Source organism: Mauremys mutica, chromosome 22 (assembly GCF_020497125.1).
Source record: "Mauremys mutica isolate MM-2020 ecotype Southern chromosome 22, ASM2049712v1, whole genome shotgun sequence".
NCBI lineage: Eukaryota > Metazoa > Chordata > Testudines > Geoemydidae > Mauremys > Mauremys mutica.
Window position 1 is genome coordinate 9,302,778 of NC_059093.1, and position 20,412 is coordinate 9,323,189.

General features: G+C 45.6%; 1 protein-coding gene across 2 annotated transcripts in view; it reads left to right on the forward strand.

Moving 5' to 3' along the window:
• Positions 1 to 20,412, forward strand: part of UBASH3B (ubiquitin associated and SH3 domain containing B) — a 110,933-nt gene that overhangs the window by 79,474 nt on the left and 11,047 nt on the right. For both annotated transcript variants that reach the window (XM_044997263.1, XM_044997262.1), the window contains 5 exons: positions 7,925 to 8,060; positions 11,013 to 11,133; positions 13,006 to 13,128; positions 15,102 to 15,194; positions 16,979 to 17,123. In XM_044997263.1, coding sequence (XP_044853198.1) covers positions 7,925 to 8,060; positions 11,013 to 11,133; positions 13,006 to 13,128; positions 15,102 to 15,194; positions 16,979 to 17,123 — 618 coding nt within the window. The remainder of the gene's footprint in view (positions 1 to 7,924; positions 8,061 to 11,012; positions 11,134 to 13,005; positions 13,129 to 15,101; positions 15,195 to 16,978; positions 17,124 to 20,412) is intronic.

The following is a 20,412-nucleotide window of genomic DNA, read 5'->3' on the forward strand; positions in this document are numbered from 1 at the left end:
CTAGATCTCTGTGCAGGTATTTACATGGTGTCCCTCTAATATCACCATACCTCCCAAGTAGTTATGAAGTCATCTTCACAACACCCCCATGAATGGAGGAAACATCTCTCGTAACCAAGCCACAGAGCAGTGAGGTGATTTGACCAAGGTTAATCAGAAAGTCTGTGTCTGTGGTGGGAATGTCCCACACAGTCTAGTGCCCTAACAAGACCATCTTTTTTCCACTACTGACTGCAATGGGTTTGTCGTCTGTGTTTGAACACTGATGCTATTCTATAGCAAGCTGGCCTTTTTTATTCTGAAATCTACATTTTTCCTCAAGGTTCCTGGAGGAGTTTTGAGCCTGGGCACCATACATTAAAAAAATATTATTATTATATTACAGTAACTAAAAGGGAAGCAAACGTTTGGCAATTCCAGCAGTTCTTTGTCTCCAGGAAAGGGAAGAAAGGAAATGCCCCTTTCCCTGATTACCATTAAAGAATATAAATAATGAATCAAAGCAGGCAATATGAGCATTTATCAAAAACATTCTTACTTACTCGGAAACAGACCGATTTTATGTAACAGATTCCCACAGTGCATATTAGGTAATAAAATGCCATTTAGAAGAAAGCAAACTTAGGACAAGTTAAGCTCAACTCCCAAACTGCAGCCTAATGCAATGTACAGCAGGCTGGATTTTCATAATAATTGGAAAGCCTCTAGGCATTCAGACTATCTTTTCAGGCACACAGGCCCTGGGTTTCAGCATTGCCAATGAAAGTGAACATAGATAGAAATACTCACTGCAATACTACAGATCCGCCCTTGGGAAAAAATGGCAACTCAGTTCGCTGAGTTATGATCCATGCGTCAGGCATTCAGAGGCGCTCAGGCTCCAAGGGGTTTGAAACAGGTGGCATGTCGATGGAACTGGGGTTCACGCTGAGAATACTGGGCAGTCCTGGAGTTGGATAAAAGTGATAATGGCAGTGAATATTTTCCTGCTGATCACAATAAACATACTTCGTGGTCAGATAGACTGTACCATCCCAAATGGATGCCGAAGCGCCTTCAACAAATTCCTTGTACACACCATCATTGAAAAGTAGCCATTGCCAGGGTGTTGGCCAGCATCCTGGTAGATAGCCAGCTGCACCACACAGCAACCAGGAGAGGACAAATTTTAACCTAGGACATGGAAGCAAGCCCATTGTCCTACAAAATAGGATCTTTAGTGTCCAGGCATAACCTGACTTTTGAAGGTCTCCTCTGAAAGACCATTCCCTCTTTTCCTCCCCTCCTTTACTCTGCCAATATAGTCAATGACAAAAGCTGGAAGAGATTGATTCAGCTCTGCAGGACTTGCATTTTATTAATTAATGTATTTATATTGTGGTAGTGCATCGGAGCCCTCGTCACAGACCAGGACCCCACTGTGCTAGGTGCTGTACAAGCACAGAACAAAAAGGTGGATCCCCTGCCCCAAAGAGCTCACAATCTTCTATAGAATCCACTGCAGAGTTCTGTAGAACACTAGGCCACCTCTTCTGCCTAAGGACAGCAGGCCTGGCTAGTTTGCCTAACAAAGTGCAATAGGATGTGCTTAGAGGAGGCCAGCTGGGCTGTGTAATGGAGGCTCCGTGGATGGACGCTTCTCCATGCCCAAAGGCTGCAGAATGACAGTGGGATCACTTCTCAGTTGCCAGGGCAGCAATTCCTGAGAACCTCTATGCCCCATGGTTGGGGACCCCTTCCCCCCCACAGCCCTGTAAAATTGTGGCACGTCCACGGGCAGTGGGTATTGAAGGTCAGGGGAGGCTAAGCCTCCCCTAACCCAGTCTGTGGGCCTACCTACGTTCTTCCCCGGAGCCCTGTCCTCGCTCCCCCTCTCTCCTGAAGCCGACGGGGGCTGAGCTCCAGCTGGTGGCCTGGAACTGGGGCAGGGCCGATGCTCCCACACGAGTTTTACACCAAGGTCACGCCCGCGACTTTGGGAGTGACTGCCAGTTTTACACTAGCATAAAGGAGATGGTGAAGTAGTGGGGATGCTCACCCGGGATTCAAAAAACCCAGGCTCAATGCCTTGTTCCGCCGACATCCCGTGTGACCCTGGGCAAACCACTTAGTCTTTGTGTGTCTCAGTTCCCTTATCTGTAAAATGAAGATAATAGCACTTCCCCACCTCACAGGCATGTTTTGGGGTGAATGCATTCAAATTTAGGCGGTGGCGGTGCTCAGATACAACAACAAGAACCGAAGAAACAACGGACTCAGGCTCCTTTGGTTTTGCTTTAACATGTTTTGCTGGTGTGCCCCCCAAAGTAAGGAATGTAGAAGAAAGCTTGGAGTTTGCAATAAATGTAACCTAATGGCTGTTCTGTTACCGACACCACAGCATGTCTGAAGCACACAGAGGAGGAAAACATAGGAAATAAGGACCACATCCCTCATGTGCTGTGAATTGGTCTAGCTGTGCAGACCTCAGTGAAGTTACCCTGATTTACACCAGCTCAGGGTCTGGCCATAAGTACTGCCATAACAAAGTGCTTCCCATCCTGCCTTATTTAAAGACTTAGGTCCTTTCCTTCTAACAGTGCAATTGTGCTGTAACAACTTGGAACCAATCTAAGCCACACCCCAAAAGAATAACTGGTCCCAAGTCCTTTCTGGAGGAGAGCTGTCTGCAGGCTATTCCCTAAGCACCCATTCGTCTCTGTGAATTACTGCACTGCCAACTCAGAGTCAGAAACTCCCTGCCCGCAGCAGCGTCTGGAGACTGGAAGGGAAGTGGGAAACCCAGCAGAGCTAGTTATAGGCAGCTTCCCCACAGGAGCCACAAAACCAGACACTCAGCACTGTGGGTCTCTCTCATATGTGAACTTAAAGTGACAGGACTGTAGAAACCCGCCCATTGTCGTTCTGTGGACTCAGACCAGCTCAAGGGGAGGCTGCTGAAGCTGGAGGCTTTGGTAGGTGCTTGAGCTGCTTGGCTGAAAAGGTTTATCTTGTTTGCAAAGGCAGAAGTACTCTCCTCCCCAGCCTCATACCAGTAGTGCTTGCAAATTGTTGCATTAGATAATACACGGCTGCCTATTTCTGCTCTCGCTTATAGGGCCAAAGCCACTCCTGACCTCCTTCAACAAGCCAGATTTGGCACAAGGTCCAGGAGGATAGAGAAGAAATCCTCAATTCCCAAGCCACACGCAGTCACCACTTGGGCTTCAGTAGCTCCTTCCACTCCTGCAGTCCCATTCTACAGCTTGCAGCGGCTGGTGGATAAACTGGCTGTTGCTCCCATCTCCTCTACATTCCAGTGAGTGGGGACATTGAAGGAACACTCCCTTTCCTCTCCCACCTCCCCCAAAAGCCCATAGGGGATTTACTTTCAGCAAAACTGGTAGAGAACCCTTTGGCCAGCCTTGCCTCAGATCCTGCACCGGCCTTCCAGGGCTATATAGGAAAGGGCACACCTTGCCCCCAGGGAAGACTCAACGCGGCTGGCAGCAACGTTGTGGGGAAGGCAAGGAGAATAATTGCCTCACCCAGAACACAATGGATATTTTTAATCTAGGGTCTTCCAAATAATGAGCTATATGTGGAAGATGACTAACTTGAATGGGCTCCAATGGTTTCTATTTTCGAGTCACCAGCAGAGCAAGGGAGGGTCAAATTTATGGCACTTCTCCAGCCACAAGATATTGGAGGTTGCAGAGAGGTTCGCGTCTGCCTCATCGTAATTCTGACCCATTCCTAGCATCCATGAATGGATGCAACTATGATGCATGAACTTTAAAGAGGGATAGGTGGAGAAACAGCGTCTAAGAAGCGATGGAGCAATTGCTCAGAGATAAAGGGAAAACAGGAGACTAGACAAGTCACTTTCCATCCGCCTGGGTCAGCATCTTCCCACGCTATCAAATGACTAAGGCAGTGGGATATAAATGCTGCTGCTGGCAATTGTCAACGGTTGAGAAAGGACCAGGAATATGCCAGCTGCACACTGCTGCCCATTCCCATGGGGTCTTGGCTGTGCCTTTTGTCAGCATGGCCACTGTGGTGTTCAGCACAAAAGGCAAGAAGCTATAGCTTGACTGTCACTTTGAAGGGGATCAGAGGTAGGCTCCAGCATGCAGATTTCCCATACCCTACAGTTTGGGGGATATTCATGTCAGTTTCAGGGCAACTGCGCTTGTATTCCCCCTCCGTGGTCCACTCAAGATGTGCCACCGAGGCTTCACCTCTCTTGGGCAGAGACCTGCATCTCTCTCCCTCCTGACTAGGATGTTTTTAAGGCTGCACAGTTCCTTACCTACATTGTGATATTCCCAGCAAGCCAGACTGCTTAAACAGTGCTTTGCTTTCTCTCTCGAAGTTATGAACAGCATAATTGCCAGCAATTATAAGTCACAATACAATTCTTTCTAGGCAAGCAGATTAATTTTTAAGATGAAAGCATCACAAAGAAAACTTTAAAAAACCAATATAAGAATCTACACACATGCTAAAAAGCTTTCCAGGGGTCACCCCCCACCCCAGCCTTGGGCTCTGGTAGTTGTCAGTCTTTCAAAACCCACAACTAGATTTTTCCCCTGTTTACTAGTTCATAACGGTCTCAGATTCTGAGAACCTCGACTGGGCAGCTCAGCCATTTCTTTATGTGATGTGGGCCTTTGATCTCCAACCTCCAGGAACAGCTCATTAGCGGACAATGACTCAGCTCCTCAGAGCATAGCTTCAAAAGGCTGCGGTTTTGCACAATTGGAGATAAGGAATTTTTGTTAACCTTTCCCTAGGTATTTCTGAGGAAATCCAATTCATACTTATTGTCCCCAAGGTCCATTCTTGTCTGGCACATTTTCAATATAGTCCTTTGAACTCTTCCAAGACTCACATCACATCCCCCTCTCCTGTCCAGAGAGGTTACATACAATCCCAGCCCACCATAATACAGAAACTTTGCATTTAATACAATTGCCCCTGAAGATACTTAAACTTAATTCATAAGGTCTCCCACGGATATTGCAAGATTATTGCCTTATCTGTCACAATTCAGAGCCAAGCTTTTGGTTCAGATTATCATCATTAAGATAAAATTGGATCTGGCTTTCAACCCCATGCATGGTGTGACCTTCCTGAGCTTATCTGTATGCCGCTGCCTTGCATATCTGTAAGTCTCTAAAAAAAAGCTCTTCTGCCATGCTGCTTAGAAATTGAATATTATTCTTCCTTCCTCCTAATCTCTGTCTAATTATCTCTCCACTCTTCAACTGTGAGCTCCTGAGAGCAGGGACAATTCCTTGTGTATTTGGAAAGTACCCAACACTTGGAGGGAGCTACTGTAAATTATAGTAGTAATAATAATAATAATCCCTGCCTTCCTCCTGGCAAGTTCCAGAGTGTTCTGAGCTGGGATTTCTACGTCAAGTATCAGAGTAATAGCCGGGTTAGTCTGTAGCCGCAAAAAGAATAGGAGTACTTGTCTCTAAGGTGCCACAAGTACTCCTAGTCTTACTTCAAGTATGAAGAGTGTGTGAAGGAGAAGGCAGTCTCAAGACTCCACTCCAGAACAGCTCCCTGGCTTCTGTTGCTCAGGGTGTGCAGAGGGGCCTTTCGGTGAACTATGAGGATGCTGTGATTCTGGACAGAGAACGATTCTATTGTCTATAGATTCTTTCACCATGCTCACCATCTTAATATCTGGGCACCTTCCAGTCCTGCATTGCAGCCCACACTCCTCTTGTTAAGGGGTTTCTCGGGGGCACCCAAGTGTAGTGTCCTGCCTGAATTAGGTAACCCTATACATTGCCCCATTGGTAAGTCCGAATATTTATTTTTCTTATAAAGTAAGGGGGCATTAGCACCAAGGACATGATACTTTTTATTGCTTGCTGGCCGCGATGATATGATCCGCTGGCAGATCGCCTACTGGCAAACACAGACAGCCTATTTTCTTTCATTGGTAGAGACTAGCGAGAAACCCCTCGGAGCAAGTCAAGAGTCTTCTCCTGACATATTTAAAGCAATTAATCCAAGTGCAAAGAGAAGGTGGCTATTTCCGTGTCAAAGCAAATGACGGCACACATTAGCCCACGAGTTATTCTTAACGACTAAGAAAATGCACATCGCAGCAAGAGCCACTGCAATCAATAGAGGGTTGGTTGAATTTTTGTAATTGCCTGTTTTAATTTACTCCCGAGGATGTTGGCCTAAGCCCTTGAACATCTCGCTGCGATGGCTTTATTCTGAGCGTGCCCCATTTGATTAGCATATTTAATGAAAAAGAAAAAGGAAGTGATCTAGTCTCTAAGTTTGCACCATATCTTGTAAGTAGGGAGATAGACTCTCTTAAGGAGAGGGCAGAATTCATTCCTTTTCTCTCATGCCAGTTGTAAAACTGGTGTAAACTCTATTGACTTAAATACAGTCACTCACAATTTACGCTGGTATAATTCAGAAGAGAATCATGTCTAAGATCTCGGCTGCTGTTATTGTTTACGTTATCCTTTCGCTTGCAAGAATCAAAATTGGATATTCCACTGATATTCATTGTATCCATCTGTAATGGCCCCTTAAAAGCAGCCTGATGCACTGGCAAGTTAGTGTCTATATAAGAAGATTTCAAGATTGTCACTCTGCCTGCGTGCCACACTGAAGCCTAGAACATTGAGTCAGTGTGAAGCGATGGAAACAGCTACAAACATGGCTGGGAAATCTTTCTGCTTAGAATATGATCAGGTTTAATCATGACCAGGAGTTGTGATCTGTTACCATTCAATTTTAAAGTACTCAGCCATTTTGACTTTACGAATTATACCCGTGCAGTCAACAGCTACAGTAAGACACATATATATGCCATGTCATGGCCTAGATCATTGTGATATCAGAGGTAACTCAACCAATTACCACTCTTATTTTACAGCTAATTTGCATGCAACAATTTCATTGGTTGTATGAGGAAGACTGCACACATGGTAGATTACTTGGCCCAACTGCCACACTCATGTGACTGCATGGGTTAACATGGTACACTGCAGTAGCACCTAAGGGTCATGACAAGGTTGGGCTCCATTGTGCTAGGGACTCTACAATCATATATTAAATGACAGCTCATGCCCCAAAGTTGGCTGAAGACTTCCTCCCAACCTTTTTTTTTTTTTAGGTTGTTCTTGACTGCAGTGGTTCTCAAAGTTTGGGGCTCGGGACCCATTTGCAAAGATCTGTTGTGACCTGGTAAATAGCTTTAGTACAAAAAAATTGGAGTTACTAAATATTTGTTGCCCACAATATATGTTACCCACATTAACGTCATAAGCATTAAATAAGTACAGCATGCCGATCATGTGGTGGTGGTTACAGCTCCTGTCTCATGGGGTGGCTGGGTATAGCTCCCTGCTCTGGACATTGTAGTGTCTAGGGTCGCAGTGCCACTCGCTCAAGTTTGGCCTGGCCAGCCCCCTTTCATGACAGAGGGTCAGCTGGGTCAAACCTGAGTGGAGCCGCAATCCCATGCACCGGGTTTCAACGCCCAGAGCAGGGAGCTGAGCCCAGCCAGACCTGTGAGACCGGAGCCACAGGAGGTGCTGCTGTTGCGGGAGTGCGGCACGGGCTCTGCAATAGCTCCCCCTGCAGGGCCGCCAGCCACCCTTTGACAGAAACCAATTTCCTCACTGGGCCTCCCACGCAGCCCTTGGGAACATTCTGTTGACCCAGTTTGGGGTGACGACCTATGGGTTAAGAAACCCTGTCTCTAATGAACTGTAGAGTTCTTTGGGGCTGGTCCTTACTCTGAACATGTACAACACCGAGCATATACTGGAATACAAATAATAATAAAACCACTTATTGCCCTGTCTCAGGCTCTGGGAACATCCTGGCACAACTCTGAGGACAATAAGTCAAAGGAACATTTTCTAAGCAAGCGTCTCTTTATTTGTGGCAGATCTTACTCGATTCTGAGTACCAGTTCTTCCCCATCCCCTCTAACCTTCAATGATGGAGCTCCGGAAAGAAGACAGCAAGAAGATCAAGGACCTGGGGACACAGGGCCACTCACGATCATCTGCCAGACAATGCACGTAAGGATTCATGACACTGTGAATAACACAGCTAAATACCACCTAACTATAGTAATATTAACTAGTAATACAATCAGTATAAATACTAATTAATAATTAGTTACATTAATTAGTGATTTTTAATTAGGGCACCTAGAGCCTTGGGTAGACCTCTTTATATTATTTAAATTAACATTTATAAATAGGGAACGTCCCCATCATATCAGCTTTACATCCCTTGCAACTGAGCAATTTCTGGTTCAATGCATGTTAAGGACTAAGGCAGTGGTTCTCTCAACCTTTTCCATACTGTGACCCCGTTTAACAGCAGCAAATAGTTTCAGGACTTTCCACTTTCCATCTAGCCCAGGGGTGGGCAAACTTTTTGGCCCAATGGCCACATCTGGGTGGGGAAATTGTATGCAGGGCCATGAATGTAGGGCTGGGGCAGGGGTTGGGGTGCGGGAGGGAGTGAGGGGGGGTGGGAGGGGGTGCGGTGTGCAGAAAGGGTCTCAGGGCAAGGGGTTGGGTGCAGGAAGAGTGAAGGGTTCAGGAGGGGGCACAGAGCAGGAGGTTGGGGTGCAGAGTGCAGCAGGGGGCTCAAGGCAGGGGGTTGGGGTTCAGAAGGGGTGCAGCAGGGGGCTCAAGGCAGGGGGTTAGCAGGCTCAGGGCAAGGGTTGGGGTGCAGGGTGCAGGACGGGTTTGGGCTCTGGCCTGGCGCCGCTTACCTCAAGTGGCTCCAGGGTGGCAGCAGTGTGCAGCGGGGCTAAGGCAGGCTCCTTGCCTGTCCTGGCCCTGCACCACTCCCAGAAGTGGCCAGCATGTCCAGCAGCAGCTCCTGGAGGTGGGGTGGGGCAGGTGACTCTGCCGCACGCTGCCCTCGCCTGCAGGTACCACCCCCGAAGCTTCCATTGGCCGCGGTTCCCCATTCCCAGCCAATGGGAGCTGCAGGGGGTGGTGCCTGCAGGCGAGGGCAGCGCACGGAGTCCTCTGCAAGGACATGGTGCAGGGACATGGTGCCGACCAATTCCGGGAGCAGCGCAGGGCCAGGGCAGGCAGGGAGCCGGCCTTATCCCCACTGTGCCACGGGGCTAGCAATCCCGCAGGCCGGATTGAAAGCCCTGACAGGCCAGATCTGGGTTCCCTCCCCTGATCTAGCCACACACCAGGAATGCTGGTCATGTCCCTCAGACTTCTTTGCCACCCCGAGTTTGGGAACTCAGATTAAAGCAGGGTGGTCCTGGAGGTGAGTTGTATAGAAAACATGGCAAGGCAGGAGTCACAGCCTATTTCAAAATGCAGGTGGGCTTGCCCACAAGGACTCCGTGACCTAAGGACTGGTAACAGACTAGGAAGTCATTTGCTGCTAAGCTGTCTGTTGGAATCCAGCCTAGCGCTGGAAAACCGTTAGCACACGGGTATGTCTACACTGCATTTAAAAACCGAGGCTGGCCTGTGCCAGCTGATGCTGGGCTCGGGCTGAGGGGTGTAGACATTCAGGCCTGTGCTGGAGTCCGGGCTCTAGGACCCTCTGAGATGGGAGTGTCCCAGAGTTCAGGCTGGAGCCCAATCCTGACTGTCTACACCACAATTAAACAACCCCTTACCTGAGCCCGAGACAGCTGGCCCAGACCAGCTGCCAGTGTCTAACAGCAGTGTAGACATACCCTTAGTGCTCTGCAGAAGGGTCCCCACAGACAGTTAGTGTGCAGCATGCTGCAGCACTATAAATATATGCCCCAGCTTGCTGGCTTCCACGACAAGCCCTTAGAATCAGATGGCTGTTTGGTGGCATATATTGAATGAGTTGCTTTCGGCCCTGCTCCCAGTGGACAGCTTTCCACGGCACAAAGCTGCCACCAGTGTCGACAGAAATGCAAAGAATTGAATGCAGGGGAGAGGGAGGCAGAAACTGAACTGTGGAGGTGGTCAGGAAGGAGACACGTGGGGTAATGTGGGGGGAATCTTGCACTACCACTGCCTGTGCTATACGTGTTCTGTGGATGAAATGTGTCTCTCACTCCAAAGATGTCAATGCAGCAGCATGTTTATTTTAAAATATTCAGAAGCATCCCTCACCCCTCCCAGTAGCTAAAGGGTCACCCTGTCAAGACCAGGGGGGCCTAAACGTTAGATTGACCAGCTTTGCAACTGGTTTGTAGTATCCGCACACAACATTGTGCCATCTTCCCATTCTGCCTGTCTGCTCTGTTTTTGTCGGAGTAATGAAACTTAAGAAGCTTTCACTGTGCTAGTGAAACTCGCTCCCCGTACTTGGCACTGGAATCTAGTCTCGCTTGGGGTACATCAGGCACTGTTAAAGTAAACCCAGGTGAACAGGTTCTGCATGGTTTTAATGGCAAATCTCCAGCAGCTAGTTTCACACCAACAGCTCATTCTCTACATCTGATTCGACTGTGCTGTGCTGGGGAGCTCAGGTTACAATTCTCTGCTGGCTTTAAGGGGACATTACAGATCCCAAGATCTGAAGATAACATCTGTCCCCAGAATACCTATGGAACAAGGATACATAGGGCCTTCTTCTTTCATGTACACCACGTTTACACTAATATAGCTCACCTTAACTGATCACTCTCGTTAAAGTGTATACGGTAACACCCATTGTTTCATGTTCTCTGTGTGTGTGTGTGTGTGTATATATATCTTCCTATTGTATTTTCCACTACATGCATCCGATGAAGTGGGCTGTAGCCCACAAAAGCTTATGCGGAAATAAATGTGTTAGTCTCTAAGGTGCCACAAGTCCTCCTGTTCTTTTTGTGGATACAAAGACTAACACGGCTGCTACTCTGAAAACTGATATCAATGATTTACTTCAGTGAAGTGACCAGTGCCCCTTGTTCATACTAGGATTAATTCAAGAGTCAGGTCCTTACTCTTAAATAAATTGGCACTAAGAAAAAGGCACTTGGATTCTCACCATGGCCAAACTTCCTGTCACTTTGCTTTCAGCCCCTGAGAGTAACCAGCCAGCCAGGGCTTCAAAAGCGATGTCTTTTTGTCTGCCGGCATGGGGAGAGAATGGATGTTGTGTTTGGAAAGTACTGGTTGTCCCAGTGTTTTGATGCCAAAGGTGAGTCAGTTGCTGCAGGATCGGTTAATCCCCAGCTTTTGGGGTAGAGCGGGGGTAACCACACAAGAAAAGTTTAAGTGGATTGTCTCCTGGGCAAACTCCGCTGGAATGTAACTCATAGGGGAAGGCTGACTGAGATACCATTTTAACAGCACTCTGAAGTGGTTAGGGTCAGTGTGAAATACCAACAGATCTGTTTCTTCTCTGCAATCTTGAATTAGGCCTTTGATTAAGTAGGGTTGTATCATAGTGGAGTTAGGCACACAGTGGAGCTAGCCCAGCCACATCCATATTAATCTGTGGCTGCAGCCACTGCAAACTACCAAGCTGGGGTGGGGATGTGGTGGATGAATACCATGCTTGACCACATTGGTCTGCCCTGCAAGTGGGGTGGGAAATCATCTGAATAAAAGACCTCATTGAAACAATAAAACCTCTCCATAATCATTCTTATTTGTAAGCTAAAGCCATTCCTACACCAGGGATTTGCCCTGATTCTAGCCATTGGCAATCCAGCCATGGGGCCCCAATGCAAACTCTTAGGGCATGTCTACACTTACCTCTGGAGCAATCGGTCTAGCAGGGGTCAATTTATCGCGTCTAGTGAATGCGCGATAAATCGACCGCCGAGCGCTCTCCCATCAACTCCGGTACTCCACCAGAGCAAGAAGCATAGGCGAGTCGATGGGGGAGCGTCAGCAGTCGATCTACCACAGCGAAGACACCGCGGTAAGTAGCTCTAAGTACGCTGACTTCAGCTATGCTATTTTCATAGCTGAAGTTGTGTAACTTAGACTGATTTAGCTCCACCCAGCCACAACCAGTGTAGACCAGGCCTAAGTGCAGACAGACAAAGCCACTCTTTGCACTGGTAGCTCTTAATCCTAATTGAAATCAGAGTAAATGGCACGAGAGCAAATCACGGCTTAGAACGGTTTGCCTTGTCTACACTAGGATTTGCAGCAATGCCATTAGGTGGTGAGTGATGGCTAAAATTGAGGCAACTCCCCAATATAGACAAAGCCTTAGTATTCCTGATAGTAATAAGTTATCCACAGTAATTCCAGGCATAGTTAGTACTTGAGCTGATTGGGATTTTTTCAATTAATTTTTTTTTCCATCAGAACATGTCGATTCGTTGAAACCAATCCTGTTTGCGGGAAAGAGTCAGCTCTACCTTTTGAAAAAAGTTTGGAAAAAAACTTGAAAATGTCAAAACCTCCCATTCCTGACATTTTTGAAACAAAAAAAAATCATCCCCATTTTTTGGTTTCAAATTACTTTTCATGTAGAAAATTTAACAAAGTATAGTTAAAAATATTAAAATTTAAAAAGGTCCAAAATAAAATCAAACATTTTGAAATGATCAAAATGAAACATTTCATTTGGCCCAAACTGAAATTGTTCTCAGATTGCCATGGAAATCCTGAAAATGTTCATGAAATAGTTCTGATTCAGAACAGGAAAAATTTTGAATTCTGAAAAGTGCTCCCACAACGTGAAAACCCTTTCCCGCTCAGTTCTGGTTAACATCTGTTGTGTGCAAGCTGTTGTGAATGAAGGACAGGGACGGCTCCAGGCACCAGCGCACCATGCGCATGCCTGGGGCGGCCTGCCGGTCGCCGTGAGTCAGGCTGCCTTCGACGGCATGCCTGCAGGAGGTCCGCCAGTCCCGTGGTTTCAGCGGCAATTCGGCGGCAGGCACACTGAAGGTGTGGGACCGGCAGACCTCCCGCAGGCATGCTGCCAAAAGCTGCCTGACTGCCGTGCTTGGGGCAGCCTCTGATGAAGGGTTGTAATGGGCATGATACTGAATGCTTTTCTCAGTCATCCACTAATTCCAGTACCTGCTTCTAAACTTTCCCCTAACAGGAAGGTATATGCGAACAAACCTGAATATGCCTCACAGCTTACCTCAAAGAAGTGGTGGTTTCAGGGATTATGAAAAAGATGCACCAATCACCGTGTTTGGTTGCACACAAGCAAGACTTGTTGGTAAGCTCTCGTCGGCTGAGACAATAGTTTGCGCAAGAAGCATTTATATCTCCTCCCACACACGCCAGAAAAGAAAGCGCAAGTGCAATATGGAAAAATTCAATCAGGTGCCAGAAGCTAAAAGAGTTTAGACACGTCGAGAGCCTTCAGAAAGTTTCTTCAATTTAATTAGAAAAGAACTTCCTTTAAAGTCAGCCTGGCCCCATTCAGCCGCCACTGCGGCAGGAAGAACAATGCACAAAATCAAAGCAATTAGGCGTGCAGCTGTGTTGCACATAAAAGTGCCCTGTAAATTTGCCACACTGTGGAAGATTGTTGATAATGATGGTAGTAAAAGTATTACAGTTAACATGACAGTTGCTGTATGCAAAATATGTTCCTGACTTGATTTTGACAAGCTTAATTTTTGATCTGTAGTTTGCAGCACAAACACGGTCTTATCTCCCCAGTGGGGTTTCATATTTACACTATCAAGTATAGTTCAAGTCAAATCAGGCACCTCCCCCATTCTGTTCTTGGCCTGTTTCATAAGGGGAATATGTAGCCTTCTACCACTCTACTTTATAGAGTGAGAGTAAGTTATTTGCTGAGTTCAGAAACAACGTTACAGATTTTGGTTCGTCCAACTTGAGACACCTTTAAGAAGCTGATTTTCAGAGCATTTTCTGAACAGCAGGCCTCTTTAAAGTGTCTCATGTTGGGAACCCAAGATTACTGCACACTTTGAAAAATGTAGGCCTTTTAAATAAAACCGGATCAGGATATAATAATAGCATGGTCAGACTGCAGGGGCAGTTCTCAAGGAAGGTCAGTAAAACCTGCGCTCATAATACACACAACAGAAGGGCTAATTCAGAAACAATGAGAACACTTCACTGGCACCATTCACTGGGGTCAGTGTGTGTGAAATGTATACATGACCAACACTACCCTACATAACAGAGCTCGTTAGCACTGTTACAGCATGCCTGCCATCTACAGGCGAAAGCTCTGTTCTGCACAAATGCTAGCATGACCTTGAAGAATCCCAGAGCTATCATTTCAAACAGTCCTTGACCTGGTTAGTAAAACAGCAGCTCTGAATCAAGTGGCGAAAGATTTTCACACGTGCATCGCCTTCAGCTGTGCACTCCGCTTTCCCCACAGGTTCAAAAACCAGTTAAATGTTTAATTATAACTGTACATATGTTTAACAAGATTAATAACCCTTGTATTCCCCCTCCCTTTGTCTGCCCTATTTATATTATAAGCTTTTTATAGATCAGGGACCGCCTCTTATTATGTGACTGTACGTATACAGCACCTTGCACAATGGATTCCCAGTCTCATTTGGGTCCCTGAGGTGCTACCGTAATATAAATAATCATAATGTTGGGCCTGATTCTCATCTTACTTCCACTGATTTTACACCAGATTAACTAAATTAGACCATGGAGCCATGGTAATTTACACCAGATGAGGCTCTCAACTACTGAGTTAAGGGGAGTTATTCCTGATTTAGTTGAGTATAAATGAAATGAGACTCAAGCCTGTTATATTTTTCCCATGCACAAAGAGCAAATCTATGTTTTCAGTGTAAGATGGCAATCTAAAATAGAGAAATCTACAAGAACAAATAAGAATTAAGTCTCCAGGAGAGAGCACAGTATTGGTGTGTCTGTCCTGAAACAGGCTACAGCCATTCTGAGCACAAAATGGCTGCCGTTTCTCTGTACACTGACTGAGTTCTTAGAAACTGAAAAAGACTGCACAGAAAAAGGTACCACAGTTTCACAGCTGTCTGAGCCACAAAGCATAGTATGCTACTGAAATAAAATCTGATGGATAAATAGGTCTACAAAAAAATAACCAATGCACTCGGAGAACTTCATTAGCTTCCTGCTATGTTACAACTACATTGAAGCATGCATGCTGCAACTACTGTGATGTCTACTATAATGTGTGTATCAGTGATGCTAAGCTTTTGCTTGCAGGTGAAGCCTTGCTGGAAAGTAACACTGTTATTGAACATGTCTACTGCTCCCCGTCGCTGCGCTGTGTACAGACAGCACACAATATTCTCAAAGGTAAGAAGCAGACAAGGGAGAGAGTCTGGATTTTTCCTGTTTTCCGGGGAAGCCAGCCATGAAAAACCCATTTGTTTAATGGAAGGCCTCAAAAATAGCATGCCTCTTCCCTGCACTATACAGGTTAAGTTACAAGGAACAGGGATCGTCATGCTTTGGGGTATGAAGCCACTGCCAGCTGAGGCAGGAAATGGGTTTTCTTTCCTCTCCTCCATTGCATAGCATTGCACAATAGTCAGGCACAATATGAGGCTTCTACTGAAGTCAGGATACCAGCTAGATGGATCAATGGCCTGTTTTCATATGGCAGTTCCTGTGTCCAAGCGCCCTGATTAACATTACATTCTCAGTCTAACAGATTCCAATGCCCTAGAGCAGTGGTTCTCAACCAGAGGTATATGTACCCCTGGGGGTACAAAGAAACCTTCCCGGGGGTACATCAACTCATCTAGATATTTGCCTAGTTTTACAACAGGCTACATAAGTCAGTGCTTGGTTTTACAGTTCTATATACTGAACGCTGAAATGTAAGTACAATATTAATATTCAAATTGATTTATTTTATAATGATATGGTAAAAATGAGAAAGTCAGCAAATTTTCAGTAACACTGCGATGTGACGCTTTTGTATTTTAGCTCTGATTTTGTAAGCAAGTAGTTTTTAAGTGAGGTGAAATTTGGGCGTATGCAAGACAAATCAGACGCCTGAAAGGGGTACAGTAGTCGGGAAAGGTTGAGAGCCACTGTCCTAGATCACGTGTGAGCTACTGAGTACATAGCAGCATATAGAGTATTACAGGGCATATTCCTGGGGGACGGGGTCATGGGCAACATTCCTGGGTATATACTTTTCAACTAAGCAAAGCCCTGAGCAAATAATTGCCTTCCCTTGATTATACTCGTAGTAGGCATAGATTGTGCATGAGTGCTGTGGGTAAGCCTGAGATTGGGGGCATATTGCTTAGACTGAACTCCTCAGGGCAGGGTCTGTCTCTTTGTTATATGTTTGAACAGGTGCCTACCACGCCGGGGCCCTGGTCTCTAGGTACTATATAATATTGACACTGCTTTTGTAGTTTATAGTGGAGCCGGGGGTGGAGGGGCTATTACCCATTCCCAGGTGCCCAAACGTATGATTTTTAAATCTTTTGTATGGTATGGTATATGTATAAGTTTAGTGTTCAGTACATCCTTTTTAACTTCACCATCCCAATGCAAACACACTGTGATGCAAGGAAATGTGAGCTCCCCCTGTTGGTTCTGCAGCTATTAACTAATGCTAATGTCTTTCACCGGTAAACATGCTGGTGCCATCAAGAAAGATGCTGCTGCACAGACTGGGCTGGGAAGCAAAGGCTAACATGCTAGCTCCCTTGGCCAATGGTAGCGTAAGGTGTGCATGGAGCTGCCATCATCTTCTCTTCAGAATCATCAGCATGCTTATCAGCTCTGCACCCTTCGACCATTTGGAATGTACAATCTGAAGAGGGCTCCATACAAAATACAGAGTTATGTCTAGATGAGGGGCACTTCTTTACTTCTGTTCACTTACGTGACACATGCACATACCTGCCATTCATATATATGGTAAACTAGCTACATGCACAAGCAAATACTGGAGTTGTGCACATCTGGCCCTGACTCTCAACCCGTGGAAGAATTTGTTGATGTCTAATCAAAATACCACCAATAAAAAAAGAAAAACCCCAATCCTAAATCCTCTTGTCCCCAGTCCCATCCCTTGCTTCCAGGGATTCCCCTCCACCTTTTTTTTTCTCTTTCAGGTTTGCAACAAGAAAATAACCTAAAGATTCGAGTAGAGCCGGGCTTATTTGAGTGGACAAAATGGGTCTCTGGTACCACATTACCTGCCTGGATACCTGCAGTGGATTTAGCTGCAGCCAATCTGTGTGTTGATACAACCTACAGGTAGCAGAACTTGGCATGTCACTCTCACAGAGTTTCCTTAGCAATGAATAACTTGAATTTAATGCATAGGAGAGAAAGGAACGAAACACCAGGGACCCAAACCTAAGCTCTGGCTGAGCTGTTGGCTACCTTTGTACTGTCCCTGGGGCTGCTGGGAGCTTATTGAGTTCCCAGCCTAAATTAGAGCAGGCTCAGGTCTGCTCTAATTTGCATTAGCTAGTAATGGTGCCCTAGAAGCCATGGCACACCAGAGAATTGCTGCACTCTAGGTATGTCCTTGATAAACTGTGCCCCCGAAGCAAAAGTTCCCCCATTCCCATGGAATCCTCACATGCCCCATTAGTGCAGCTGAGCCGTGCAAAGTGGGGCATTTCATGGGCCCGGATATAGCCCTGAATTTTTTTTTAAACCATGTTTCAAAGCTTTGGGATTTGGGCTCTGGATCTGAACTTATCTCTGCTTCAAAAGGTAATAAAAGAGCTAGTTGAGCTGAGTCAGTTCTCTGTGGTGGACATTTATAGCCTCAGTCACACCCAGCTACCCCACTGATGCAAATCTTGGATATGGATTTGGGTTTCTGATTGCATGGTTGGGGCCCTTAATTATACACTTGGCAACATGCTGAGGAACATGTTAGCATCCACCAGTAATTTCAAGGCATCCTTGGGACAGACTCTTGTCCTCTTTCCACTCCTAGTGCCGTCATCATCTTCCCGACTCAGATAGCCCAGCCCTATCCAGCCAGCTAGCACCAATCACTCACTCTTTCGTCCTTGACATCTCTCCACGGGACTCTGGTCTCAAGACTCCTGCCTTTGTCCACCCCTAGGATGCCTCCATTTTAGGGCCAGGATCCTCCAGGAGCTAAACCCATTTACACTAGCAGAAGGTCTGGCCCTTAATGTTCAATTTTCCTCTGGTGTTTGGCCTTCCTTCCTGGACTACTATTTCATTGTGGCTAGGAAGGCAGCCAAAGTCCACAAGAATTGTAAGTTAATGATTAATCAACACGAGAAGCTCCTGCAGTGGCCCCCCTCCTTTTTATTCATTCCCACATTTGACATTGCCAGGCACAAAGTGCCCATATAAGTCTTCAGTTTCCCTTCCGAAAAGCTCATGTTCCCTAAAGTGAACATTAAGTGTCACTGGAACAAATGCAGAACCCACATGTTTTTTAAAACTTTCAATATTATTGCAAATGAAACTCTTATTGGAGAAGGCTCTTTTCTCTCATGACCCTCTTCTGTAAGTAGCAGGAGACGAGGCTTTAAAGCCAACTCCAGTTTCCATTTTTTATCTGTATGTGCACACAATACAGCTGAGTGGTTAATTCTGCTTAATAGTAAGCACTGATCGTTGCGCCTTCCATCAGAGGATCTCAGACATTAACTGCTGAACCCTCGCAAATGCTCCTCTGAGTGAAGTATTCTCCATGAGAGGTGGAATGAGGGGTTTTGTCTCCCCACCCAGTGAAAAATTTCAGCAGGTTTTTTAAAAATAATTGTTTTCATCAGAATTTTTTAGGTTTTCATCTAAAAGCCTGAAAACAAACATTGTTTCTACTTTTCAGCAACCAAAAGCTGAACATTTTTCAGTTTCAAATTTTTCAGTTGCCAGACAGAAAATATTTTAGTATTGGAGTTTTCAGCAAAAACTCAGAAATTACTGATGAAAGCAGAAATGTTTTCATTAAAATTTTCATGTAATTGAAAAACCATTTCCCCCTCAAATAAACATTTTGATGGAAAGTTTCTGATAATTTCTAATCAGAGGAAACTGACACACCCTTTTTAAAAATTGGCACAACACGAGTTTTTCTTTCAGTCTTCTGGAACTTCCCCAGTGCTCCAAGACTTATTGAAAAATCAACAATTGACTGTCCAGTGAGCTCCTCAGCCAGCTCTTTTAAAACCCTTTTGGTGCCAGCAGCTTCTGCTGTCAAATACTATTGCATTTAGCCTCAAGTTCTCAGCAATTGCTAACCAAAGCTCCATCTCACACCAAGGGAGTTGCTGCTTGAAATGTAAGGATGCTGACTCATACACAGTGCCTACCTGTGTTGTAAATAGCTGGAAGGCATACAGAGAGGCTAAATAAAACAGCTTGGTAGGACTAGTCTCATATATCGCACAAGGAATTAAGGAATAGATAAGATGACCTTCTGGGTTTTCCCTGCTTCCAAATCTATGATTCATTTATGCTATGGGTATGTCTACACTACCCGCAGATTGGCGGGTAGCGATCAATCCAGAGGGGATCGATTTATCGGTCTCGTATAGGGACGATAAATCGACCCTCGAGCGCTCTCCCGTCAACTCCTGTACTCCACCACCGCGAGAGGCGCAGGCAGAGTTGATGGGTGAGTGGCAGCAGTCAACTCACCACAGTGAAGACACCACGGTAAGTCGATCTAAGTATGTCGACTTCAGCTACGTTATTCACGTAGCTGAAGTTGTGTAACTTAGATCGACCCTCCCCCTGCCCCCCGCAACCCCAGTGTAGACCAGGCCTAAACAGCTTCTGAAATAGCAATAGATTTTAGGGAAAGGTCATGTGATCCTGGTCAGCACTCAGTCACATTGGTGAAATGTCAGAATTATTGTGAATTCTCATCAACAGTAAACCATCTGTTTTAGAGAGAAGGGAAGGATCTTAAACGCAAACTAAAAGGTCTCAGATAAAATCATTCCCACCTTATAAATAATGTAACACAGGAAATTCCAACACATGGGGGTTTGGTGACAACTTATTTTGCAGCTGCTTTTTGTGGTTTGTGATATCATCAGAAACCCTGAATCCATTTATTACACCAGAGTTACTCTATTTTAGGATGACCTAGTAGAAATGAGCAACCAAAGAAAAAACAAACAAACAAAACAAAACAAACAACTTTTCAATCCTTTCATGCCTAATTATACCATATAGCTGCTTATATTTTGTCCTCCCTGCCTACAAATTACCTTTTCGGGTCTGTGGAAATATATAGTCATTGTGCATATTGCACCTAAACAGAGATACTTACACTGCACTTATTCCAGAAAGGGTATCATCACATTGCTAGCACTAAGCAAAGCAGCGAGACCACAGGAACATAGCCAGTTCAGGAAACACAAAGCTTCTGGGAAGACTATAAAGTATGTTCTCCTAGCCAAAAAGGAAACTTGCTCTTGTGTGGTCTGATGGTTAAACTAGAGGACTGGGTGAATGCCTGGAGCCCTAGCCTCCTGCTGTCGGAGATGAGTAATTCCATCTGACACCAATGGGAGTTTCCTCATATCCTGGGATGGAA